At 52.9% G+C, this 24,305-nt stretch overlaps 16 protein-coding genes across 16 annotated transcripts; 8 read left to right on the top strand and 8 right to left on the bottom strand.

Moving 5' to 3' along the window:
* Nucleotides 1–80: 80 nt before the first annotated feature.
* BD324DRAFT_579484 (SRF-type transcription factor (DNA-binding and dimerization domain)-domain-containing protein) lies at nt 81–498 on the bottom strand (the record flags this gene model as incomplete). Its single annotated transcript, XM_022013380.1, has 3 exons — nt 81–101; nt 162–296; nt 352–498. Coding segments are annotated over 3 exons (303 nt in total), but the record flags the coding sequence as incomplete, so codon positions are not given.
* Nucleotides 499–2,043: 1,545 nt separating this feature from the next.
* BD324DRAFT_422240 (oligopeptide transporter 2) lies at nt 2,044–5,301 on the bottom strand. The gene is made up of 4 exons (XM_022012733.1): nt 4,730–5,301; nt 4,189–4,654; nt 2,349–4,118; nt 2,044–2,275 (listed from the first exon to the last, which is right to left on the bottom strand). Exons 1-4 carry the CDS (start codon nt 5,058–5,060, stop codon nt 2,089–2,091), a joined length of 2,754 nt encoding a protein of 917 aa, XP_021871066.1. The 5' UTR covers nt 5,061–5,301; the 3' UTR covers nt 2,044–2,088.
* On the top strand, nt 4,737–5,706 carry BD324DRAFT_422242 (hypothetical protein). The gene is made up of 2 exons (XM_022012734.1): nt 4,737–5,379; nt 5,430–5,706. Exons 1-2 carry the CDS (start codon nt 5,145–5,147, stop codon nt 5,657–5,659), a joined length of 465 nt encoding a protein of 154 aa, XP_021871065.1. The 5' UTR covers nt 4,737–5,144; the 3' UTR covers nt 5,660–5,706.
* A 204-nt stretch (nt 5,707–5,910) lies between these two features.
* Nucleotides 5,911–6,651, top strand: BD324DRAFT_624532 (hypothetical protein). Its single transcript, XM_022015713.1, has one exon. The coding sequence runs from the start codon at nt 6,077–6,079 to the stop codon at nt 6,533–6,535; it is 459 nt and encodes a 152-aa protein (XP_021871064.1). The 5' UTR covers nt 5,911–6,076; the 3' UTR covers nt 6,536–6,651.
* Nucleotides 6,652–7,372, bottom strand: BD324DRAFT_624531 (hypothetical protein). Its single transcript, XM_022015712.1, has 2 exons — nt 7,119–7,372; nt 6,652–7,026 (listed from the first exon to the last, which is right to left on the bottom strand). Exons 1-2 carry the CDS (start codon nt 7,267–7,269, stop codon nt 6,800–6,802), a joined length of 378 nt encoding a protein of 125 aa, XP_021871063.1. The 5' UTR covers nt 7,270–7,372; the 3' UTR covers nt 6,652–6,799.
* A 91-nt stretch (nt 7,373–7,463) lies between these two features.
* On the bottom strand, nt 7,464–10,255 carry BD324DRAFT_645510 (hypothetical protein; the record flags this gene model as incomplete). Its single annotated transcript, XM_022017613.1, has 7 exons — nt 7,464–8,200; nt 8,258–8,543; nt 8,589–9,113; nt 9,153–9,446; nt 9,522–9,762; nt 9,822–9,986; nt 10,061–10,255. The coding sequence occupies 7 exons, from the start codon at nt 10,253–10,255 to the stop codon at nt 7,684–7,686; spliced, it is 2,223 nt and encodes a 740-aa protein (XP_021871062.1). The 3' UTR covers nt 7,464–7,683.
* A 960-nt stretch (nt 10,256–11,215) lies between these two features.
* On the top strand, nt 11,216–12,317 carry BD324DRAFT_421772 (zinc finger protein). The gene is made up of 7 exons (XM_022012732.1): nt 11,216–11,404; nt 11,449–11,455; nt 11,511–11,571; nt 11,643–11,717; nt 11,797–11,874; nt 11,942–12,009; nt 12,143–12,317. Exons 2-7 carry the CDS (start codon nt 11,451–11,453, stop codon nt 12,252–12,254), a joined length of 399 nt encoding a protein of 132 aa, XP_021871061.1. The 5' UTR covers nt 11,216–11,404; nt 11,449–11,450; the 3' UTR covers nt 12,255–12,317.
* BD324DRAFT_624501 (hypothetical protein) lies at nt 12,284–15,806 on the bottom strand. Its single transcript, XM_022015711.1, has 3 exons — nt 13,341–15,806; nt 13,145–13,300; nt 12,284–13,098 (listed from the first exon to the last, which is right to left on the bottom strand). The coding sequence occupies exons 1-3, from the start codon at nt 15,541–15,543 to the stop codon at nt 12,374–12,376; spliced, it is 3,084 nt and encodes a 1,027-aa protein (XP_021871060.1). The 5' UTR covers nt 15,544–15,806; the 3' UTR covers nt 12,284–12,373.
* Nucleotides 15,807–15,820: 14 nt separating this feature from the next.
* BD324DRAFT_624499 (homoserine kinase) lies at nt 15,821–17,427 on the bottom strand. The gene is made up of 2 exons (XM_022015710.1): nt 16,312–17,427; nt 15,821–16,253 (listed from the first exon to the last, which is right to left on the bottom strand). The coding sequence occupies exons 1-2, from the start codon at nt 17,215–17,217 to the stop codon at nt 16,026–16,028; spliced, it is 1,134 nt and encodes a 377-aa protein (XP_021871059.1). The 5' UTR covers nt 17,218–17,427; the 3' UTR covers nt 15,821–16,025.
* Nucleotides 17,428–18,133, top strand: BD324DRAFT_624496 (hypothetical protein). The gene is made up of 4 exons (XM_022015709.1): nt 17,428–17,570; nt 17,627–17,743; nt 17,811–17,907; nt 18,004–18,133. The coding sequence occupies exons 1-4, from the start codon at nt 17,544–17,546 to the stop codon at nt 18,039–18,041; spliced, it is 279 nt and encodes a 92-aa protein (XP_021871058.1). The 5' UTR covers nt 17,428–17,543; the 3' UTR covers nt 18,042–18,133.
* Nucleotide 18,134: 1 nt separating this feature from the next.
* On the bottom strand, nt 18,135–19,255 carry BD324DRAFT_600634 (hypothetical protein). Its single transcript, XM_022013920.1, has 4 exons — nt 18,917–19,255; nt 18,756–18,864; nt 18,613–18,700; nt 18,135–18,563 (listed from the first exon to the last, which is right to left on the bottom strand). Exons 1-4 carry the CDS (start codon nt 19,217–19,219, stop codon nt 18,152–18,154), a joined length of 912 nt encoding a protein of 303 aa, XP_021871057.1. The 5' UTR covers nt 19,220–19,255; the 3' UTR covers nt 18,135–18,151.
* A 255-nt stretch (nt 19,256–19,510) lies between these two features.
* On the top strand, nt 19,511–19,964 carry BD324DRAFT_650634 (Alpha/Beta hydrolase protein; the record flags this gene model as incomplete). The annotated part of the gene is made up of 4 exons (XM_022018179.1): nt 19,511–19,647; nt 19,683–19,747; nt 19,784–19,871; nt 19,916–19,964. The coding sequence occupies 4 exons, from the start codon at nt 19,511–19,513 to the stop codon at nt 19,962–19,964; spliced, it is 339 nt and encodes a 112-aa protein (XP_021871056.1).
* Nucleotides 19,965–20,066: 102 nt separating this feature from the next.
* BD324DRAFT_650633 (Alpha/Beta hydrolase protein) lies at nt 20,067–20,607 on the top strand (the record flags this gene model as incomplete). Its single annotated transcript, XM_022018178.1, has 3 exons — nt 20,067–20,075; nt 20,114–20,302; nt 20,341–20,607. 3 exons carry the CDS (start codon nt 20,067–20,069, stop codon nt 20,605–20,607), a joined length of 465 nt encoding a protein of 154 aa, XP_021871055.1.
* Nucleotides 20,608–20,609: 2 nt separating this feature from the next.
* On the bottom strand, nt 20,610–21,355 carry BD324DRAFT_624491 (hypothetical protein). The gene is made up of 2 exons (XM_022015708.1): nt 20,983–21,355; nt 20,610–20,937 (listed from the first exon to the last, which is right to left on the bottom strand). Exons 1-2 carry the CDS (start codon nt 21,335–21,337, stop codon nt 20,672–20,674), a joined length of 621 nt encoding a protein of 206 aa, XP_021871054.1. The 5' UTR covers nt 21,338–21,355; the 3' UTR covers nt 20,610–20,671.
* On the top strand, nt 21,335–23,472 carry BD324DRAFT_624489 (SAC3/GANP/Nin1/mts3/eIF-3 p25 family-domain-containing protein). The gene is made up of 11 exons (XM_022015707.1): nt 21,335–21,417; nt 21,460–21,532; nt 21,576–21,643; nt 21,689–21,892; nt 21,938–22,223; nt 22,260–22,337; nt 22,379–22,513; nt 22,548–22,616; nt 22,654–22,783; nt 22,821–23,028; nt 23,067–23,472. Exons 1-11 carry the CDS (start codon nt 21,386–21,388, stop codon nt 23,335–23,337), a joined length of 1,554 nt encoding a protein of 517 aa, XP_021871053.1. The 5' UTR covers nt 21,335–21,385; the 3' UTR covers nt 23,338–23,472.
* Nucleotides 23,473–23,510: 38 nt separating this feature from the next.
* BD324DRAFT_579520 (hypothetical protein) lies at nt 23,511–24,276 on the top strand (the record flags this gene model as incomplete). The annotated part of the gene is given in 4 exon segments (XM_022013387.1): nt 23,511–23,591; nt 23,646–23,854; nt 23,896–23,978; nt 23,996–24,276. 4 exon segments carry the CDS (start codon nt 23,511–23,513, stop codon nt 24,274–24,276), a joined length of 654 nt encoding a protein of 217 aa, XP_021871052.1.
* Between the last annotated feature and the right edge of the window lie 29 nt (nt 24,277–24,305).

The following is a 24,305-nucleotide window of genomic DNA, read 5'->3' as shown; positions in this document are numbered from 1 at the left end:
GGACGGATAGCGAGCCCTCCACGTTTCGACGTCGTAGCGGGGACAGGGCCAGTCAGAGGTTGTCCATCAGGTCCATAGCCATCGGGCGCGCTGAGACAAGCCTGAGAACCGCGGACATCAGCGAAGGGACGATGCCGAGAAGCATATGGTATCAGACTCACCTGAATCAGGTTCTTTCCCTCTGCGTTCTGAACCAGCGGTTGAAGCTTTGTTGTCGTGAAAGTGTACACTAGTCCAGTTTCAGATACCACCAGGAGTAAGACCTGAGTTCCAGTCAAGATGGAGAGTTCGTACGCCTGAGACAATCGTCAGCCAACGGCGCCCATCCGCTCTGCCAAGCTGTCCCTTCACCTTCTTCATGATTCCCGCTTTCCGCTTGCTGAATGTGATGTGACGCCTGCTCTTGTCTGCAATGTATTCAATGCGAATTTTCCGTCTGCCCGATTCTCCATCCTTGTCCACGTAGGTGAATCCGCCGGGGACATCATTGTGTCTCATTCGTTTTCCGCCTGGTGTCGCTTCGGTATCTGAGCGAGCGTCAGCCACCTTGATTCGCCTCACGTGAGCGAGCACTCACCATCTCCGTCATCGTCGTCATCGTCTCCGTCCAACCCTGTCTCGGCATGAAACATGTCATCCATATCTGAGGTGGGAGGATCCTTGACGTAGCCATTACTGGTGGTCACCGATGTTGGAGGACGAGAATTCAGACGCATGGATGGAGGTGTCGCGATGCCGTGTTCTGGGTCAAAACAGTCAGCATCAGCATGGAGACTAACTCCTCTTGCGCCTAAGAGCTGGCTGCCCACCACACTCACCATGCTTGTGCAATCCATCGACGAGCACATCCACCCCTTCACCATCCTCATTGACCGTGAAATCCCTCATGTCCACACCTACACCTTCTCCAAAGTTATGCATCAACTCCATGTCCAAACCGCCTTCCGCATCCTGACCCTCATCAGGAGGTTGACCGTTCACACCGGAAGGTCCGGTCGAGTAATCCATGTTGACACTGGTTATACGTGACGTGGTGGGCAGGTATCTAGGTGTGAATGGCAGATGCGCCATTCAACGGAAAGAAAGTCGGGGATCAAGGGGATTTGTTTGTGCGTGTGTGTTGGTGTGATGAAAGAGTGTCTGTCGACTCGATGGAGTCAGATGGCTGATGAGGTCCGAACAGGTTCAGGTTTGGCCCACAAAGACTGTCTACTATCAGCCGAGGTCATCTCCGACGCAGGACAATGGGTGAGCAGCCAGTCACGAGGACATTCAAGCACAAGCATCAAATCGTACGAGTCCCTGATCGAGGCCATGACATGGGCGGCCTCTGTCGGGCTCCCATGTACTACTCATTTGAGCATCATTTCACCCATGACTGCCCATCTCCCGGGTCGGACCAACACTGATGAAACCCGTCCATGTTACCCAAAGGAGCATCCCCGGAGGATACCTCCCAAGATGGGATAAATAATGTTCCCTCCCCATCCCAGTAACAATGCGTGTAAACCATTTGCCTCTTTGGGAGATCGACATGATCGGTGGGAGTGGAGTGGAGTGGGAGCAAAGTGCCGAAGCTCTACTCACCTGATGGTCCCTTGTCTGAGCACTCGCTGTGGTTTTGGAATGTAGATGCTGTTGTTCCCCCCCGGCCGGCTTGGACGACGATCACCTGTGACTCAAAGTAATGTTGTTGTTGTTGTTGTTGTTGTTGTTGGATGAAAGAGGAAGGTAGGTGCTGTGTAGTGGGCGGGGAAATGAGAAGAAAGGACGGAGTCGTGAGAATCTTTGTTTATTCCCCAAAGTGGCAAAAAGGGTCGAAGGGGTGGCTGGCTGGCTGGCTGAAAGGGAATTTGAATCATTAGGAACAGTTGATTAGGGAATATATATTAATAGAAAAAGCAGGCTGTTGCATTAGGTCTCTCGCCATCGTGTGTGGCACTGCCTGAAGGGCAACCACACCTTTTTGGTTGCTACTTCGTTGTATATCCTATATGAGTACAATGTAGAATAACGACTGTAGAGTACAGAGGACACCAAACGCGATCACCTCCCGTACCACTTTGCCTTCTTTCTTCACTCTCAAACTCAGAACTTCATAGGGTAGTCGCCTGGAGCGGGACCAAAGTATCCGACATCCGGGATAGGTAACAAGGTCGAAGTCTGGTTGTAACTCTGGAAGTCCTGTCCGGCCGTTCCGACAGTGTTACCCCACCAGTTGAGTGTGATACCCTTCTGATGGTTGGTGAAGGCAAAGACGAATGTCTGGATGATACTGCGACACGGTTTGTTGAGTCAGCTTAGCAGCGGGCAGCGAACCGACTTGACTGAACTCGAACTCGACTCACCCTGAGATGGCGACTCCGACGTCGAAACCGGCCTCGAGCAGATAGTTGTACTTCTCCCACCAAGCGGGGAACCGCCTCTTGATGTGGTACATGAAAATGTACGAAATGTAGGTTCCGTTCGTCGCGTAAGACAAGTTGTTACCTCCTGTCCAGTTGAGGGCTCCGGACCAAGTGACAGCAGGATCGAACCATCCGAGAAGAGCGACGGGACCGAAGAAGTACTTGTTGACCTTGTAGAAAGTGACTTCGTTCATCGATCTGTAAGCTCTTTCTCTGATACGAGGACCAAACTTTTGAAGGAGTGCCCATCCGATGCCACCGACGGATCCCATGAGGAAACACCAAGGGAGAATGGGGTAAAGTTTGAACAGGTTGGGAATACCGAACGCTCCGTATTCGACCGCCGTCGCGTAAGTCAAGACCGCATCTGTGCAGACAAAGTGTTGAGCGTTTGACCAAGTACACAGCGAACCGTCCTCGTTAAAGTTGGTGACCATCCAATTGAGCATGCCGATGAAGATGAAGCAGTTGAGGAATGTGGCGATCATTTGAGCTCGGAAGACGGCACGCGGTGGAAGCTTGGCGTAATGAGCCATCTTTTGATCAGAGATATAGGTATCGGCTTGAGAGTTCAAGTTTCCAGCGATGGCATTGGAGATGATGTTGGCTTGAGGGTTTCCAGCGAACACTGTACCGGCCAACATTTGGAAGAACAGACCGATACCCAGACCGACATTGGCGGACGCCTGCATGATGGTACCGGGGATCAAGAACAACAGATTGAGGGCGATGGCGGCCAGTTGTACCCACCACGGTGTGTGAGTGGGGTAGGCTGCAAGCGCAGCGACACCGATACCGAAGGAAAGCATCAACGTGGCGAAGAACCACCATTCGGGAACTTCGTTGTAGACTGAAATCATTCGCGTGTGGGGATCGTTGTTACCTTCGTACATTCCTTTTCGATATCGGACACCTTCGTACATTTCGATTCCAGCTCGTTTGATAGCTGGCCAGTGTCGGATGGAATAGTAGAACAAAACCAGGGGATACCAAGCGAACCAAGCACCTTGACCGAAAACGTTGGCGCCGGAGAAGAAGGGAGGTCCATATTCTTTGTATGCGTCAATGTTGACGTATCCATCGTCACCCATGATGATGGACACATTGTAGATCTCTCCCTTGTTCGTGAATGACTCGTTACTGTTGATGGGGGTGTAAGCGGCCCAGGCATAGTTGCCCCAGTACATGCCAATGATGATGAGGCCAGAGAGTACACGAGCGAAATACTGTTGAATGGTACTCCACCAAGGTGTGATGAGGTATCCTGAACCAGAGACATTCCAATCAAACGTCGCCCATGGGTTGAACCCCATACCGCCATAAGAGCCCGTGATCATGCCGAGGTTGAAGTTGTTCGGTGCGATCCAAGTCATCCAGTTGAACAAGTGGAGCGCCTGGAACAGCGAGTTGGGGATCCAGAACCAGAAGAACATGGCCACGAAACAGATCATGAAGAATTGGTATCGAGTGTATCGCCATCCGTTGATCACTTCTTTTCGCTCAGGGTTCACCAAGGCTCTATTCAAAGCGAGCGTTGGAAGAACTTTGGGCCAAATGGCAGTGTAAGGGTAGACGACGAATCGTCGGAGAATGCCTGCGAATCCGAATCCCATGATTTGGACGTTGAGCGCAAGGAGGATTTCATACCCAAACGAGACCCAATCCTGATTGAGATACTGGGGCAGCTTTTGGACCAGGTAGACGTAGTAACTAAACAAAAAATCAAGTCAGCAGTCAATTCCCCTTCAACAATCTATGGCTGGCGAACAGTGTCACTCACGTCGCTCCGGCACCCGAGGCGACTGTGAACATGATCGTGGAGAAAGTTTGCTCCTTATAAGTCCACGGACCAGGGTTGATTGAAATTCGCTTGCCCATGATGTTGAATCCCCAGTCAGGGAACCATTTGGCCCAGAACAGTCCACAGGGCGCCAACAAGAGTTGCAAAACACTTGAACTCAAACTGATGGCAGGCTGTCTAGGCGAGAAGAAAGTGTTGAGAGCTGTAGAACCAGCCATGAAGATCATACCGAGGCAGTACGCCCTAAAGGTCTCGACAGGGACCGTTGGATCATCGAATGGGTCCGTGACGGATCGGACTTCGGGATAAGGCGAGTGGTAGTAGATCATACAAGCCTCAGTCTTGAGATCAAAGAGCCAATCGGATTCTTCCATATCAGCCGCTTTGTATCCCTGAATGAGGAGTCTAATCTTCTCCATTGTTGGACCGGGGAAGTTTGGGTCCTCTACGAAAGTGTGAAGGCGTGAGTCAGCTCGGAAGATGATTGGGACTTTTTAAGCAGCATCGGTCTGGCTCTCACCCTGGTGGAATTCTACGGCATGGACCAAAATGTCCATAGCTTCCTGCTCCGTCATGGCAAGGATATGATCAAGGATGATCGTCACATCTTCCTTTGGCGCCAAGTGATCTTCTTCAGCTTTTCGTCCGTAATAGGCGACGATCTTGGCCCGCATCTCAGGGTTCGCATGGCTGATATTCGTCCTCTCGGCTTTGAGGTCAAGATGACCATCATCCGCAGGGGCAATATCAAAGTCGGCGGCATCCCCCTTCTTCTCATCGACAACATCAGAAATGTTGGTATCGAGAGGAGCCACCGAATTGATCTCGTATTCTCGATGAGGACGAGACATGGTGTTCGACAGACAGACAAAGAGGTGAGGTGGGTGTTGTCGTAAAGATCGAGGAAAGGGGGGGAATCTTTATCATATATATAAATGTTCCTCCTCCCTCTTCGCCGCCTTTGCCCCTACTCCCTTCCCCATCCCGATTCCACCTCGAACCACCCTTCACTATCCGGGAGGAGCGGACAATCCGTGACATTTTGGTCCTCCCCCCTTCTGCCCCCTCTCACCCTAAATGGACTTACCTTATCTCGTCGGTTAGTTTTCGACTCCTCCACCCTCCTGTCCTCCTTCCTGTCTACTATAGATTCCTCGGTAAAAGGTAACCGTAAGTGCCTCCGCTCATCCCCGAATCGGAATTGGACTGTAAGTGTGGAGAGGCATTCATCCTTCCCAGCGCAAAAGCAAAGACTTCTGCCCCGCCGCTTTCTTGGTGCGGTGCGGTATCGACCAGAACCGAGGCTCCGCGTTTTTCCCCCCCTGTCAGCGCATCTAGAAGTGTTGGCTCGCGGCCGCCGGATCACCGGAGACTGTCCAGGTGGGGTATGGGAAAGAAGGCGGCAGAGGTGTGTGGTTCTGGGTCGAGGCGCAGCGCATGTGTGATCTAAGAATAGAACATCCCACACAATCCTCAATATTCCCATATCTTTTCTGCCCCACTCTGCGAACTTTAGAGATCCACCTTCGGTGTGAGAATTGTGACTTTCGGGTTAGACCGAAATGGGAGCATCCTCTGACGACGGGGTCTCGATACATTTGACCCGATGGGTGTGTGTGTGTGTGTGTGTGCACAAAGGTCAAAACAGAGGTGACAAGCCAGTAGATCTGACTGACCGATACGACCCAGGTGTATAGCTTGCATGTGATGATGCATCAGCTGGCATCTGTGAAGACCTCGATGACCCCGGTGAAAGCCTTATCTATAGTTGAAGACGGCGAGATCCATCCCAGATCCTATATCGTGTATCCCATGTTCCTCCCTCTGACCTTGTGCTTAGATCTCACTCCATGTATTCCAGATTTCGATGATAGGAGCCGAGCTCTCCCATTGGGATTTAGGCAGAAACCCATCGTACCCCATCGCTTCATTCGCCCTGAGGGGACAGCCTAAGTTGCCCCCCACCCGCCGCCACCATGGAGATGAGCGCTGTCACGAGCAATCGAAAATGGGCAGCGCGGCGAACCTTGCGGTACTTCCCAAGTTAGTTAAAATTAGAGTCCCAGATTCTCGTTCTGTGAAAGAGGGGGGTAAGGGCTCAGCGTATTCATCGACGACGGGGTTGCCGCGCCGTTGCGTCAGCAAAGATCGTGTAATTGGTAAGGGACTGCGCTCGCTCAGCTACGTGATTGGTCGCGCGCGTATAGCGGGCTCTAGCTTTCTTGGTGCTCGAAGTGGCACTTACCCAAGCATGCAAGCGATGGAGTTTTGGTTCGTATGTTCCTTAGGCACCGGCGGCTTCTTGTTACGTGAAGCCAGGTCTTGATCAGTATGGTAGCGCCAGAGTTGGAGAGTTGTTCAGGACTTGAACCTTGGCATCGTCGATACCAGATTCCGGCGGAAAAGGCCCCGCAGGATTAGCCCCGTATGACCACCCCCTGCCATCCATAGTCACGCTGAGGACTAGCGTTTTACATCCTTATATATGTGTATTTGAGATCCATGTCCCAGCATAGAAAGCTGAAGGTACTGACTGCTATGGAGACCTTTGAATGGCTTCACTTCACCTCTTCCAAGACAGCACAGCATCCTAATCCGAATACTTTTCATGCTTGATAAACTCCCTCACGACGCATTTCTCTTTATCCCAAACACCATCTGTATAGTATATATCCTCTTTGATCCGCTTCCAAGCATGGTCCAAAGATATCGCACGGAACACCATCAGACTGCCGTCCATCAATGGTGTCGAGCTCGGAACATCAGCCGGGAGAGTGGAAGAAGATTCAGGAGGAGGAAGGTACCCCAGGCCGAATTCTGCAAGGATAACGGGCGGGGGAGGGCGAGATGAACATCCCAATCAGCGTCCCTCCATGCATCGTGATGTGAACCCTTTGTTGTTGACCTACCATGCAGACCCTCCTCTGCTTCTTTTTGAACCCTTGCCCAGTGCTTGGGTCTCACCTCTAACCGCTTTGCTAGTACGCCAGCGTAATCGGGACAATAAGCGAAGAAGAGTGGGAGTCGACGAAGACTCGGTCCAGACGTGATGAATGGCATTTTGGGGGGCCAGCTATCAGAGAGGTGCAGAGAAGGCACTCCGGTGCTGGGTACAGGGATTGGGACGAGTCGGAAAGAGGTCAGAGGTCTATGGACATCATCTTGTTGGTCGGATGAACCGGAGCTCTGCATTTGCCGGTTACCGGCTGTCGGCCGCGGTGGCACTGGGCAGAATGCGTGCGGATGCCGCTTTGGCCTGGTATCGATACATACATGCTATACATGGGTCGGAATCATATCTATATACGAAGGAACCGGGACGAAGCCAGAAGACAAGAGCGGTGCAAACTCTTCCACAAGGTTGTCTGTATCCAGTAAAGTAGGGATAATGTCCGAGACTTTCAATTGAGAGCGGAGCATATACTTCAGGGATCCCCCGGGAACCTCTTCTGTGCACCCTTTTCAATCCACTCTCTACGCCTGACCATCCACTTCCATACCGACGAGTCTGTCAAGCACTGGACTGCTGCCCCTGCTCAAACTGGGCAACACCTTGATCCCGTCGCCTGCTCCTCCGAGACTCAACGGAGGGAGCTTGTGAGGTGGACTGGCGGGAGGTCCAAATCTAGGGGACACGCTCGACCCATTGGAAGAAGGATGCGATTGATGAGATGACGATCGAGAGATGGGTGTCATGCCGAATGCCGCTCGGACACCATGAGCCAAATGACTATGGTTGTGCACCGCGTGAGCGTGAGGTTGAGATCCATGATGACTGTTGCTCGAGTAATGGGTCGAATGAACGGGTGATGATGCTCTAGACGTCACAGGTGATACGTGAGTCGAGTTTGTTTGAGAAGAGAGCGAGTAGCTGACGGAAGGAACGGATGAAGAGAAGGGAGAGGAAGTCGTGGGGAGAGGAAGGTTTCGATTTGAGTCACGTCGGGGAGGTGGGAGTTTGGTCGAGTTGAGTATATCCTCCACGCTCTGTCTCGGTGTAGAGTGGTGGTGATGTGGATGGGAGTGAGAACCGCCAGCAGACGCAGACGATGGATGAGCACCGCCATGTCCGTGGGTATGAGCGTGTCCGCCGGATAACGTCCGATACAATTGCGGAGGTGACATTCGCGTCTTGGACGGTGGGAAATGAGGTGTGTTGGGTGTAGAAAAGTGAGAATAAGGGTGAGAAGCACGTTTAGCGTCCTTATTGTGGTGCGATCCATGTCCGTGTTTACCTGATGTCGCACTGTGTCCTTCGACAGGGGACGAAGCGCGACTGGGCCCACGCGAGTGCAGTGGAGTGTTGGAGATGGAGACAGGGGCTGTCTTGGCTCCTCGTCGTGTCGCGGAAGCAGTCGTCGATGCGGCACTATGCTGACCATGTAATAAGGTCATGGATCGCAGACCCGTCAAGACGGGTGAAGGGGGGGCGACGTGGTTGATATCAACCAATTCATCATCGCTCGAATCTTCAGAGCTCGGCGAAGCTTCACGAGACTGTTGAGCCGACATGGGCGTGTTGATCCCTCTATGTGAGTGCAAGTCGACGGTATAAGGTCGACTGTGTCGTCGAGAGGATTGAAGAGGGTACTGGAAAGAATTACCGTATCGCTGTTTGAGACGAGCTTGTTGTATGGCTGCAAGTTGATGTTGTTGTTGGAGCTTCGCGAGCTGAGTCGCGAGATTGTGGTGATGGAGATGATATCCACTGCCATTCGCAGCGGAACCGTTCATCATCCCTCCTCCTCCTCCTCCTCCTCCACTGAGCTTTGTCAAGTCGTCCGGTGATCCTACGTGAGATCGATCTTTCGGCGTACTTCCATCACTTGAATCGCCCCCGTGTCCTCCTCCTCCTCCTCCTCCTCCACCACCACCTCCACCAGATGGACCGCCTCCTCGTCCACCTGACGATCCGTTGGCTCCGCTCATCGAGCCCCTTTGACCATGTCCCGATGTCAGACACACTGGACAAGCCTGAGTTTCTCGAGCCGCCTTGAGTCGTTTTCGATAACTCTTGTGACAGTCCTCATGACAGCATGTCGGAGGGACGAGATATGTCGGGTCGGCAAGCGTTCCAGCGGGTACAGCAGGATGACCAGCCGAGGCGGGTTGAGCGGCCGATACGGGATAAACGATTTGACCACCTCCCTGGGCTGGAATACCATGAAGCAGTCGATCTCTCTCTGTCCCGAGACCGCTTCCCAAGGGCGGGGGTGCTGAAGCAATGGAACCTCCGCCTCCACCATTCGCATTGGGAGTGACTGCCTCACCGGGTGAATGATCACTTGACGAAGGATGATTGGCATTATTACGAGATCCAGCGATTTGACGATGTCTCAATTCGTACTCTGCTCGCCTGAAGGCTTCGTGTCGCTCCAATTCGTACAATTGATCCGAGGCCGCAGCGGCGAGCGCTGAGATATCGTTCATTCCGGCTGAACCACCCACACCGAACGGACCGAGGTTGTACGCTGACGATGCGTAATCGGGCCGATCAAAGTCCATACCGTAGGATGCCCCGAGATGAGAGAGATTGTGTCGGTCGTCGTGATGCTGTATGAGCAATGATGAGCTGCGATTGAAAGAGGCGAGCAGTGACAAACTGCACTCACCTCGGGCGAATGTCTCTTGCTCCTCGTTCCCCCATTTTCTGTACCCTGTGGAAGGTGGATTCTCGCGTGTCGAGTGAGTTCATCCGATCGAGAGAATCGCTTATCACATCCGGGATGAGTACATGCATGGGGTTTCTCGCCGGTATGAGTTCGAATGTGACGAGTCTTGACGAAGAATGGGACTCCCGGTCAGCATGTTTCAGCCAAGCAGAGAACGCGATCAAAACAAAACAACTGACCTGATGCTCCAGCCTATAGAATGCTCTATCGCACAATGGACACTTGTAAGGTCTTGGAATCTTGCTCTTGTCCACGTTCAATGCCGCTTCCAACTGAGCCTTGACGTGTGGATCATTGGGGTCGAGCCTCCCCGTCACGGGATCCAGCGCCGGTAGACCAGATGGGATGGCCGAGGATGTGTTTTCGGACGACATGGGTTGGTCGGACATGGGATGCAGGGAAGAGAGAGTAGGTCGGTGTGACAGTGATTGAGAGGATGATGACAGTCAACAAACGACTTGCAGTGCCTTGATGAGAAGAAGATGGTGAGTGGTGCGATGAGGATACAGGGGGTTGATTGATTCTTTGCCCCCTTATCGAGTGTTCCAAGCGATGATGTTCCAGAAACTCGACCCACGGTACTGTCCCTTTTCCCCAAAGGTATCGATGCCCCCCGCCTTTGAGATCGCTATGAGTCTCTGCTTGATCCTCTCCTCTCCACACTTGATGACTCGTTCGTCCCCTTTGACAACAGCTGCAGGTTGATGTTGCGTTCGTCGAATAATAATCCAAAATGTCTGCCGGATCAGGGAAAGATTTTTTTCCAAGATTGGCGGCGGATCACAGCGAGTGCAGTGACGATCGTTGGCTGCTGGATAGATGGGGATGGATGGATGGATGGATCGCTGCTCAACCCCTCAATCTCTCATCCTAAGAAGTCCCCCCTTGAGCTTCCCCTCAGAAAGTCAAAGCAGCTGCAGCCAGCTAGTGTGGGGCGAGTCCAGGTGCGCCGCGGGGGTTTGGTGGGATGTGGTGGTGGTGGGATGATGGATTTGATAGCGAATGGACTGCGAATTTTATTTTTTAATTTTTTTTTCTTTCCCCCCAACGTGAAAATTTTCCAAAGAACCAAAAGGACCAAACCCGGGTGGCGGGGAGGGACGATCGCATCTATCAACAGAAACGTGTGCTCTCTTGCTTGAACCCATGCGGACTCATCTCGGGTGATCACAGCCGGTGCTTAGGCTGTTGGCTGGGCTGGCTGGGCTGGCTGGGCTGGGCTGTGATCCTTCCGCTCAGACACCGGGGACGGGATCAGGGCGTGAGTGGGTGGCGCATTAGTATTTCATCATTAGCAACTAACCATTACCCTATCATTATCCATTATCATGCCATGACTGGTCTAGGCTGAAAGGGTTGCGGGTCCCTCAGACACGTGGCCTCCACGTGGGCCCCACGTGTCTGGCGCTGGATCGTTATGCATCTTCGCGTTGGAACATGAAATGTCGCGAAATGTCCTGGGTCTTATGGCCAGGGAGAAGCGTTACACCGGGGAGGAGGGAGGATTTGATCTGACAGTGAAAGTGTGGTCATCTTATAGAGTGCACAGAAGTATCCTGATTCGCAGCCATGTGGTGAGTCCCGCTTCTCGCAGTCACGTTGACTCACACCGCTCTTCCCCCTCACCAGCAAGCACATCCTCAACGCCCAGGTGTCCATCCGAGCACCCTGCTGCAAGAAATTCTTTGATGTGCGTGCATAGGACGTCGTCCGCAACCGCGGCCTTCGTCCTTCGGAGGGCCCTTAGCCAACTTCTTATAGTGTCCCGAATGTCACGCCGAGAAATCTGATCATCCTCTCGCCAAGACCACCGAGATGGCCTTTATATGTAAGAAGGTGAGCAGGGAGGGAACGGGCTGTTGCCGTCTAATGGACTCAACAGAAATTGGCTCACGCCACCTATGTCCCTATTCAGTGCCGTAAAGCGTTTAGAAAAGATATGGAGGTATTCGAAGAGTCAGACGAATTTTGTCCATGGTGCGATAATCACTTTGTGAGTGGTAACCAACCCCCTTACGTGTGTCCGAAAATGGGATGCTGATCCCCTTGGCAACGATCAGGTCATCGAAGCTAAAGAGGCAAAACCGATGATAGGCGTTGAAGGAGAAGATGCGAGGATAGATTCGAGGTGAGTGAATAGTTTTTCCCCACTTGCAGGAGCTCTCCTTGGCCCCCCGTCCCTTCTCTCCGGACCTCGTCTTGCTCGCTACGCCTAGCCTCATCGGCTCACACTCTCGCGTGCTCCTTCTCCCCATCTTCAGGATGATCAAAGACGACAGAGTCAAAGGCCAAGCAGAGAAGAGTCTATGGAACAGGACAGACGAGGCGGACAAACTGGATAGCAGGCAGCAATACCAAGAGCAATTCAGATAGATGCTCTCGGGCTTCCCTCCATTTGTCATGTATAATCGTGTTGCTCCCCCGGATGGAATGAACCACACCACGGCAAACTCTGAGCGCGACATGAATGCAGATCATCCCATGTCCCATCCTCAAGACGTCGCTAACACTCTAATCTCCCATAACCTCTTTTCCTCCCTCCGCCCTCGATCCCGCTTGTCGCTTTCGGCCCCACCTGGACCCGCACGAACCATCCATCCTCGCATTTCCTTCTTGTGTCTCTCTTCTGCTTCTCTGCACTCCTCTATCAGCCCCACTGGAATGTCCACCCGTTCACCCTGTAAACCTCCTCCTCTCTCATCCCACGACATGGCGGACATGCTGCTTTCCGACGCCATACGAGAGGACCAACCGGATTCATGGCTCAGAGCGGTGGAGCTCTGAGATGTCTTCATTCCACCTGTCGTGTAGGTCGAGCTGGGCATGTGAGCCCCACCGACAGCCACGAACCGTTTCGCAGTAGCCCGCGTGATCGTTCCTCCGACATCTTCGTCCTCATCATCCGCCATATTGGCGAATGGGTCAGGCTCATCGTCTTCCGGTGCAAGCGTTGAAACCCAACACATTTTCTCCGGATCAAACATCATGTTGCCCACGATTCGTACTGTGCCCCCACCTCCTCCTCCACCATATCCTGATCCGCCAGGACCTCCAGCACCATGTAGTGGTGACCTGACGCCTCCTACTGAAGAGCCAGTGTAGTGAGTGATCAGTGCTGGTCGGACTGATGGCGCAGTCGGAGGGTCGAAATCTCGTAGCATGGCTTCATTGCCTTCCCATCGTTGTGTTCGTGGATTAAACGTCATGTCACCGACGACTGGACACCTTCAGCAAATAGCACCTGGAAACAAAACTCGACTCACCTATGACCTTGTCATTCCTGCCCTTGTGACTGATCAACGCGGGCATTCGCCTACCTATCCGCGGCTTGTTCATACTGCGAGGTGCTAGTCTCCGACGCTCAGCGTCAGATACTTGCTCCGCAAATGGTTTCGAGCCCATCGCTTGCAGGTCGAGGGCTGAGGCATCAGTCACCATCGCTCAGCGTCTCTAGCTCACCCTTTCTCGACTTTGAACGGCCAAAGCTCCCACTCGACTTGCCATCCACTGGTATGTCCTCGATCCCATCGAGCTCATTGCCATCCCACCGACGACCTTTACGAGGCACACTCATCGTAGCGGGCGGCGCGATCAATTGATCTCGTCCCCAGCTGCCTTTGCCAGACTTTGATCTCGGAACAGATGCCATTTCTCTAGATCCCGAGGAGATGCTGCTGGCGGACGAGGACGCTGTAAACTCGGTCTTTGGGAAAATGTTGTTCAGCGGCGGTCTTGACTTGGCCAAGGATGATGATGTGGGCATGGTGAGTCGTGACGTCGAATGATGGTATCGTCCTGGGGTTTCAGCTGATCCCGAAGTCTTGGACAGGCTTGAGGGAGGAGTTGGGAGTGGATGGGAGCCGGAGGTCATGGCATCTTGGAGCGACGCCAGAGACTGCTTGCGAGCGAGGGAAGGTGATTGAGGAGGAATATGGTGAAACGACTTTTGGTGTCGTAAACGGGAAGACGACGAAGGCGTTGTGGGCGGCGGTGGAATCCCATCTCTCGATTCGGGTATTGGCGGAGGCAACATGGCCATCGAGTGCATTCGCGTTCTTGACAAGGTCGAGTCCTTGGCTGATGTATCGCGTTTCGAAGCAGAGGCGAGATTATTAAGCCCCACGGTCCCTGATGAATGGCTTCGACCAGTGAAGCCAAGTGCACTCTGAGCTCGACCAGTGGAACTGGATGGCAAAGGTTGAGAAGGGATATGCCTTCCCCAACCATGTTCTCTTTGTTTCTCCCAAGCTCTCTCTCTCGCTTCTCGAGCTGCTGAAGATCCCGTCGTTGCTCCTCCACCGCTCTTAGCATGCTTCTTCAACTGGGAATTAGGCGTGCGCGCTTTGACAGCTCGATCCAATCGTCTGCGGGATAACTCCGTTCGAGGATTCTCCAACACTAGACCATCTTCGATCGACTCGTCGCCTGTCCTAAACATATCATCTGTGCCTTGACGATGATGCGCGGCGGCGGTGGGCGCCTGGATGGGAGGTGGACCCCGTCGTTTTCGATCGAGAATCTTGTTCAATTCCTTCGCTTGACCGGATGAGAAGAATGTTCCGGACGGAATGATGATCCCATCTTCCATATCCTCTTCTTCTCCAAACAGATCGGCCTCCTGCCCTGTTCCTTTGTTGCCTGATCCTTGGATCACCTTGCTAGGTCCGTCCGTCAAGGAAGTGACACTCGTTTCGCTCCGGCGTTTCGGGCTATCTCCCCAGCTGAACGAGCCGGATTTCTTACCGCTCGTCGATGTAGACGGTGAATCGGGTAGTCCTACAGTCCGGTTTCCAGGTAGAACATGGGATGCCGTGGCGAGTGTGAGGTTCCTGACGTTGAGAGGAAGGACGAAATCGTTCTCCAACTCGTCTTCTTGAGGTTTCACGACTCGTTTGGGCGGTAACATGGCTTTGATCGTTGCACCAGCTTTCAGAGTGGCTTCGCCGTCTTCCAGGTCCAGATCGATATCATCGAGAGCATCGGGACCAGGCATGATCCTAGCTTTTGGAGGAGAGAGTGTCAATCGTCGAGCAAGCGTTGAAGGGAGTGGTTCATCCACATCGTCGTCATCTAGTGAATCGAAATCCACGTCGTTCTCCCATGCCCTTTCTATAGCTTTGGAATGAGCTGAGACCAAACCAGTAGGTTTACTTGGTCCTCTAGAGCTGCCTCCATTACCAGTCGAGCCTAAGCGAGTGACCGTACCGACACCTTTCGGACCTTGACCGATGATTTGAGCGGGGAGGTTGCGAATCGATTGGTGACTGGATGAAGGGTTGGATCGAAGACGAGGATTGACCTGTGGAGAGCCTTGAGCTGGGAACGAGTCTGGCAAATCGAGGTCGAAATCCACCTCGTCTTCGTCGTCGTCGTTGTCGTTACGTTGGGAAGATCCAGGGGCTTTGAAATTGAGATGGGACTGACGCAACGGCGACGAGATATGAGATTGAGAGATGGATGTCTTGGATCCGTGTCGATGGTGCTGGTGGTGCTGGTGAACATGATGTGGTGGATGGGTCTTGGGGGACGATGAGGATTCAGAGGGGCTGGAAGACGAAGCGAGGACGAGGTTGGACGAGTTCGGATCAAAGTCGAACGAATCGTCTTCGTCCCAGTTCTCCGAGGGAACAGAGACGCCGGCGGGTGGAGGTACGGGCGACATGTCAGAAAGTCTTGCTGAAAGAGTGACCAAGCGGAAGCGTAGATTGGACTGACGGTTCACGAGACGTGCGGCTTGGGGTTGATCACCTGATTCGGCGGCAATGTGTCGGTGTCATCATCCCGAGGAAGTTGAGTAGATGCAGTCAGAGTCGTGAGAATCTGCAAGGCCTGGTAATAAACTGCAGTCGTAAAGTAGCTCCTCGTCAAGAGTCGTTCAGATCGTCGTAAAAGGAGAGATAGAGAGAGAGAAAGATACAATGGACCGGTTGGTCCAACAACGCGTAGAACACGTTTCATATCCTTCCCACGTGGCGATGATTAGGAAATGCTATTAGCATCACCAGAGTGGCAGGAGCGGGAGGGTACTATGGTGTGATAGTGGAACCCACATTCTCACGTCAAGAAGCTGCTTGCTGGGTGGAAGCTGAGAGACCATGCGCAGGGCCAGTCCTGTGCATCGGTTCTGATCAAAAAATACAGATTCTATTCCAGTTGCTCCACCACACTGCCCCGTTGGTCAATCTCCAGGACTTGCCAATCCACCTCGATATCCTTGGTCTTGAATATTCGAGTGATCTCCGCTGCGATAGCATCGAAATGTGAGTGAGCGAGTGCGAGAATGGTAGGGCCTGCACCGCTGAGACAGATACCCAAGAGGCCAGGGTGAGTGTGAGGGGTGAGTGAGGAGAGAATCTCTGGCAGACCGGGGATCTAGAAGTGGCAAGTCGTGAGCGGGTGATACAGGATCCTAGGTTAGTGGTCTACGTACCAAGGTCTTCCGGTAAGGCTGATGAACTCTGTCTTTCATCGCTTCATAGATGAGATCAGGATCTGGCGGTGATCTCGACAAGGCAGTGGTCAACACGGCCAATCGCTGCAAGTTGAAGACCAAGTCTTTTCTCGAGTAGGACGTCGGTAGAACTGATCTAGCCTTGGCGGTGGGTAGCTCGAATTTCGGCATGACGGCGATCGCTTTGATCTCTTTCGCCCATCCAAATTGGACATAGTGACCGATATCATTAGGTGCTCGAGGGGGGTCCATACCCCATTCGGGGCCGGCGTCGGGAGGGTATTCAGGAAGTACTTCCGCAAGCGGGATCGAAGCGGCGGACGTATCTTCAGGGGATAATTCTTTGAGATATGATCCGACGAACCCGCCGATCAAAGCGGCAGTGACGTTGTCGGGATGTCGTTCGACCATGAGGGCAAAGTCCAGCAGACGCACTTTTGGAAGATTGAGATTGCCCAGCAGATCACCGAGCAAGACTCCAGCAATGACGGCTGCACCGGATGATCCTAGACCTCGACCAAAGGGGATCTCGTTATGAGCTGCGATATGTATGCCGGGTGGGAAGTGAGCAATATTGTGGCTTCGGAGGACATAGAGCGCGACTCGAGTCAACAGATTTTTGTAAGGTGAGAGAGGGACATTGTCACTATCGAGCCCAGAGTACGTGATGACGGGGAGAGGTTCGGATGGGGCTGAGGAGGAGGAGGAGGAGGAGGAGGAGGAGGAGAATGATGATAATGGAGCGGAAGAGCCAGATTCAGTATCCGGAATAGTCACGCGCAGTGACAACGAAAGCGACAGAGCGATACCGCATACGTCAAATCCCGGCCCAATGTTGGCTGATGTCGCCGGCACGCGGATCTGGTACACGCGAGACGGGGCCATGGCGAGTGGGAACGAGGGGTGCTTGAGATATAGTCAACTGTCCGTTGAGGCCATTCACCCAGCCTCACTGCTCCTCTGCGGGGTCTCGACTCGACGTCCAATGCGTTCCCTGCGACAATCTTATAGCAGCGACCTCGTTCCAACTTTTTTTCTTAGCGGAAGCAAATTTTCCCAAGGTCAATTTCGTTGGCTGATTCTCTCCCGAGGGCTTGCTTGCTTGCTCTCTCTCACTCTCCAACCACTTGGTTCAGACCCCTCCGTACGACTCACCATCCAGCCTAGCGGGCACTTGACACGGCTCATCAGAGGGTACCTCGAGGTTCAAGATGAGTGGAAGGAAAGTGATGGCTCAGGTGAGTTTGCATACACATCGTCTCAAAACTGACCTCGGTCCCCCTTCCTTACTTAGCCCATCAACATTCTTTTCACCTTCCTTCAAAAACAGACTCCTGTCACTATCTGGCTTTACGACAACACGGAATTCAGGATCACCGGGACAATCTCTGGTTTTGACGAGTTTATGAATGTACGTCTTGGGGCCCGCCTGCGCACAGAGAGCGATGAACGGCGTAGCTGATGCCAAACGATTATAGGTGGTGATTTCCGACGCGGTCATGGTGTATCAACCGAAGAAGGACGGATCAAAAGATGTCAAGCCATCAGAACAACTCGGGAGGATATTGTTGAAGGGTGAGTCCTGCTCGCCGTAGAGGCGCGGGGGGGGGGGGGGGGGGGGGGGGGGGGGGGAGTATAGAGGCGTGGATGAAGTGCTGATCTTGTCCGCAGGCGACAACATCACTTTGATTCAACCTGTTCAGAGCTGAATAAAAAAGATGAGAAAAAGGTCGATACAGGGCTAGCCTTGAAGATGTACAGTACTCCTTCCCTCGAGAGCATGAATCTCGCTACATGATCATCTGAAGCCATGGACGTTTTATGGTCTCCACTCGAATCCACTCGCTCTCCATCCCAGCATTCTCTCCGCCTTTGAACAATCGAAAAACCCTGTATTCCCTATCAACTCTTTCCGGACGTCTTTGATATCTGGATATTTCGTTTTTAAGAGCTCCAGGCTGTCACACTGCTGCGCGTGTGTTGGAGCGACAATAAAGAACGTCTCGTGACCAAGGGGAAACGTCGACGTCGGGGCAGTCAAACCTCGGAGACATGCTTCGGCCGTATCGTCCAATGATACCCAGCCCCACAGATCTTTCCATGCGCCTCCGTGTTTGTGCATCTTGTCAGCGTCTACGAGATCCATCGGAGCCACAAAGTGAAATCGCAGAGTGGCGATCCTCATGTGCGGAAACTTGCGAGCGTACGAGTCGGCCTGAACTTCGCAGATCCTAGCAGGAGATGTGAGGGGACCGAATCGCTTGAAAAGATGAGACCTACTGCTTCGAGACGGAGTACGCGTCTTCCGGTCTGAAAGCGTGACTCTCATCGATCGGGACAAAGTCGTACTTGGGTTCTTTACAGTACACTTGCGGGGAAGAACGTCAGCCAAAAGATTGGCGTCTAGGCCGAACGCTACTCACGCATTCCTATCGAATTGATGCTGGATGCCATGACCACTCGATCGATCCCAAGCACAGCGGCGATGCAAAGTGTGTTGTAGGACATGGCAACATTGGTATTGTGTACACGCTGACCGCCAGTCAGCATTTGAGTCGACCAGAGGTCCGCCTTCGAAGCTCACCGCTTGTTCCTCCTCTTCCAGATTGATGGTCATGCTTCCGTCTTCTCTTTTGACTTTCTTAAACAATGCAGCAGCCAGATGGATGATCGCATTGCAACCATCGACTGCCGCCTTGTAAGCTTGAAGATCCACTACATCGACCTGTTTGTACTCGTATCGCGCTTGTGGTTCCAATTTCCCTCGAGGTCCAATATCGATAGCCACGACGGAATGTCCCTGCGCCAAGGCAAGCTTGACGACACCAGTACCGACATGTCCTGCTCCTCCAGTCACTGCTATCTTGAGAGACTTATCGACCGTCATGATAGCCGTCTGGCGATATAGAGTGCGGAGTTGATTCACCAAAGGTGGAGGGAGGGTTGGTTTTCGGTTCGGTTGACTTGTAGAGAGTGGGGGTTCAATGAGGTCATTCTTGATTTTGATTCGACGAGTCAATACCTTCGAGCAGCGAGCCGGAGGCAGCAGACCTGATTCGGAGCCGCATACGATTCACCTCTCGTGACAGACTCCGGCATCCTGGCGACAACGATCATCGACCATTTAATTAGCCCCCGAGAAGTCACTCGTTCAGGGCTTCTTCTGGATCAATCCACCATGGTGTTTGAAGGTTTTGAGAGCTTTGACGTGAAAGTTGACAGCGCATGTCTGGGTGAGATGCTCAGCATACATGGCATCAGGAAGGGTCGAGGACCACCCCTTTTATTGCTACATGGATATCCGCAGACGCTCCGGTGAGAACGCCGATGAATGTCTCTGACTCTGAAAGTATATGGAACAAGATTGCCAACGTTCTTGCGGAGGCGTATACGGTCATAGCTACTGATCTGAGGGGTGGGTAATGTATGAGGAGTTGTCCCTGATCACAAGGCTACGGGCAGTCTGACAAGCCATCGGGATCGTCGACACACGTCGAGTACTCGAAACGCGAGATGGCCTCAGATCCAGTTCAAGTCATGTGAGTTTCGAGCTCGCTCTCAGAACAAGTACTCAATCATTCAGGTCTAGATTGGGCTACGAGACGTTTTACCTCGTTGCTCATGATCGTTGAGCGCGCGTCGCGCACCGGATGGCTTTAGATCATCCAGAGAGGGTGAAGAAGATGATGTTGCTCGATATCCACCCCACACTCTGGTTATACACCCACGTCGACATGACTTTTGTAGGTGTCCACTGAAACTGCCCCGGCTCATACAGCAGGCGGCAGGATACTGGCATTGGTTCTGGTTGATCCAGCCTGCTCCCGGGCCTGAAGACACCATTCTGTCCAGTCCTGACACCTATTGGCGAATGAAAATGGGGACACCAGAGTCCACGAGTTCTTACTGGTCAGAAGAGGACGTCGACGTGTACGGAGCACTCATGAGCGATCGCAGCGCGGTGCACGCTGTGAGATACCTGAAGGAGACACAGGCTGACGAAGGCAGGCTTGCGAAGACTATCGGGCGGCGGCGAGCATTGATCTGGACCATGATCAAGCTGACTATGACGAGGGAAAGCGGATCCACACACCATTGAGGATTCTGTGGGGTCGTCATGGCATGGTAGAGAAACTTGGCAAGGCCGTAGACATCTGGCAGGATTTCGCCTCGGCGGACGTCAAGGTCAGTGGCAGTGCCTTGGCATGTGGTCATGAAATCCCTGAGGAAGTACCCAAGGACCTTTTGGAAGAGATCCACAGCTTTATGAAGTGATGATATGTGTGCATTTATCGATACAGTGTAATCATACAGGTGGGTCGTGTCGTTATTCAGTCCTTCACATGCCATGCGATCCAGCCTCGCCAGACTTTGCCACCAACTGCTTGGCGATTTCCGCGACCTGATCCATGTCCTCCTCTGCACCTGTCTGAGAAGCATTGACCAGAGCATCTTTGATAGACATTCCCAAGTCTTGTTCGACAGTTCGAGTGATGAGGGATTCAGAGTGAGTGCTGATGTTGAGGGTGGACGAGAGGGAGGATGCAGGGTTTGCCGTTTCGAGGGACCTGGTAATGGACAAATGTTGAGCGAGAATGGAGGGTTCTGGGAATGATAGTTAGGCTTTGAAAAGGATTTTGTCCCGCTCACCTCCTGCTGCACCTTCCTGGACCGTCGTCTGGACAGCTCTCCGGATCGCCAAGGGATTCAACACCTCTCCTTCAGCTGCACGAATGGATTGAGCCGCCTCTGCCCTCGCTGTCGCAGCGATCTCTTGCGTCACGATGGCCGCCTCTTCCCTCACAGCGGACATCATTGTCCTGACTGCAGCCATGAGAGTCCCGGCGAGACTGGTCGTGCGAAAGGGGTTGGCTCGATGAGAGGTCGATGGCAAAAAGAAGGCAATACGCAGTGGTGGCGACGAAGTCCAGAGAAGAGCTCCATTCCGAAAATTTGCTTCCGTCGACAGCAGCACTCGCTCACTCTCATCTACAACACATCCCATACATACATTATTATTGACTCTCATGCGATCGCGTACAGGCTCACAGTGATGTCGTCGAACGCTTGGAGCCCAGAACTCAAGTGAGTGCTATCTCGAAGCAGTCTGCTGATCCTCCTCACCAGACTCTGGGTCCAAGAGTCACTGGCCAAAGCGACGCCGTCGAACAAGGCAGCCGTCAATACTGAATTAAAACAGGTGATTATCTTCCATCAGGATTTGGCTTGCTGAAGACCGGTAGATCCTGTTCAAAGCTCATCAAGATGGCAGTATAACCACCACCGACTGGTCTAAAGTCGAATTACAGTCGTGAGCCGGCGTTAGACACCAGCAAGCTTGTCTGACTCTGTCCAGTCTCAAAGCACAAGCTCTCCGTACCACTCACGTCCCCGTTCCTATCCCACCACGTCACACAGCTCCAGTCATCATCCCGCCGCCCAGTATCGTAAGCAACTATCCGGCACTTAATCTTTCAGCGAGACTCCCGCCACCTCTAGCGCTGAGCGAAAATGGATCATCGGCCTCAGGGAGTCAACCAAAGAAGAAGAAGCGGAAAAAGTGAGCAAATGCGACTACAGCCTGTGTGACTAATCTGACTTTTAGGAACAGTGACGCGCACGAGTTCTCGTTTCCTTCTCCCTATCAGTTCCCTAGCGCTGCCGATGCACAGGCCCTAGCTAAGCGTGCAGCTCGATTCCAGCAAGCCCCGGCATCCTCTTCTTCCGGACCCCACGCGACCGGTGGTCTGAATCACTGGTTCGGCGATGAGGAGGAGGATGGTGCAGAGACAATCTCGTTTGGATCACATCAAGTACAGGTAGGCAGGAAGAAGATGAAAGGCAAGGGAGGGCTAGGCTATGCGGCCACGGAAGTGATGGAAGTGGATCCCGTGGGTAGACACGCCCACTTTCAGCTGACCGCTTAGAACGTCATGGATTGGGATCGCTACACCATCAAGGGGACAAATACGAGATTGGAAAAGTCATATCTTAGACTGACATCGGTTCGTCGAGGCTCTCAAGCATCATCGCTGACATGTCGTAGGAGCCCTCTCCTGCTGATATACGCCCGCTACATGTATTGAAGCAAACCCTGCAGCTGTTGAAACGCAAATGGAAGGAGAATCACAATTACGCTTATGCCGTTGATCAATTCAAGAGTATGCGGCAGGATTTGACGGTGAGCGTTTCTTCGAGTCTCTTGCTAAAAGCAGGTCCAACGCATCAAGAATGATTTTACGGTCGAGGTTTACGAAATCCATGCGAGAATTGCATTGGAAGCAGTGAGACGCATCGCTGGAAGGCTTTGTTGACTCTCAGAACGATCTTGGAGAGTACAATCAGTGTCAAACTATGCTCCGGCAGCTCTACGAACTTGGACTTCCCGGTCACCCGCAAGAGTTCTTGTCATATCGCATTATCTACCTCTTGCACACTCGGAATCGGAGCGGTGAGTTATAGACGAGAGGTCTCGCTGATCCTCCCAGACATGGCATCGCTTTTGGCCCAGCTGACACCAGAGGAGAAGAGTGATCCAGGCGTTCACCACGCCCTCCAGGTTCACGCGGCTTTGACCACGTCCAACTATATCCGCTTCTTTCAGCTGTTCAACCGAGCGCCGAATATGAGTGGGTACATCATGGATCACTTTGTGGAGAGGGAGAGAATGACGGCCTTGGGGATCATGTCCAAGGCGTGAGTGATCGTGATGGGACGCGACTCATGCCTTCAAGCTATCTGACACTCCCGTTACCTCATCTCACGGCAAGATTGTCTTTTGAATCTGATCAAGAGACGGACAAGTTTCTGGTCGATCACGGCGTTGGTATATACGCCAACGTCTCGCAACCTGTCAGTCAGCCTGTCAACCCTTGGCGACCGATCAAACCTCCACCACCGACTCCCTTGGAGGATCGCCAGTGGGATTGCAAAAAGGTTCAGTCGGCTTGCATTGCTGCCATGTCCCGATATCGAGTGGTGGATCTCAAAGGTCAAGTGGATTGATGGATGCACAGCGTGGTGTCTGGCACAGGTAAGACTAACATTGTTTTACATACGGAGGAAGACACGGATCGAGCATCCTCATTCGTGACCATGTTCTGTTGTACCCACGTGGCTGTTATGCATCAGGTCATCCGGCCCGACGGTTATTACCTTACATCGCTGTCACCTTGACAATGTCGCCCCCGAATCACAAGTCACCTCGAGAATGGCACCCACTGGAGGCCTCCCCAGATGTGTTCACCAGAATGGCTCGAGTGAGCCGTTTCGACCCGGTGCAACTCCGGGTCTCGGTGGTCTGACGTGAACAGTCCTGGGGCTTGCCTGAACGGTACTTCTTTGTCGATATCTTGGGTTTTGACGATGAATCATTGGCCATGGTTGATCGGCCCGTCCACGCTGTGATCTTTCTTATCCCAGATACAGAGGCGATCGTCAAGATGAGGTCAAACGAAGGACCTCAAATGGACGTCTCGCCTGGATCTGAGGTCGTGTGGATACCTCAGGTGGACGTGGGTGAGTAAGCCCATCCTCAAATTTGCGCTTAGATCAAGGTCACAGCTGCGGGACGTTTGCCATCGTTCATGCTCTCGGAGTGACTGGTCTGGCCCCAGGTCTAGTCCCTTTCTTTGACAAGTGTCGAGGTGAGAAATGGACGTAGTCGCAGCTCATTGTGTGGCGGCCGAGCCCAGAGAGCGGACACATCTGTTCGCGACGGAGGCCCTGATCTACGACGCCCATCATTCTGCGATCGACGCTGGCCAATCTATTGTAAGGGACTCTGACTGGGATGATTGCGACCACTTTCTATCATTTGTACATGCAAATCTGCAAGGGGAGACACGAGTGCTCGAGATGGACGGCACCGAACTGAGGAGTGGGCCATTGGACAGGGGCAAGTCACAAAATGGAGATCTTCTCGACGTAGGTTTCCGTCTCTGATCTTCAGCTCATAGGCAGGACGTCGGTCG

The sequence above is a fragment of the Kockovaella imperatae genome (genome assembly GCF_002102565.1).
Source record: "Kockovaella imperatae strain NRRL Y-17943 chromosome Unknown BD324scaffold_6, whole genome shotgun sequence".
Taxonomy (NCBI): domain Eukaryota; kingdom Fungi; phylum Basidiomycota; class Tremellomycetes; order Tremellales; family Cuniculitremaceae; genus Kockovaella; species Kockovaella imperatae.
This window is presented reverse-complemented; position numbering and strand designations above follow the sequence as displayed.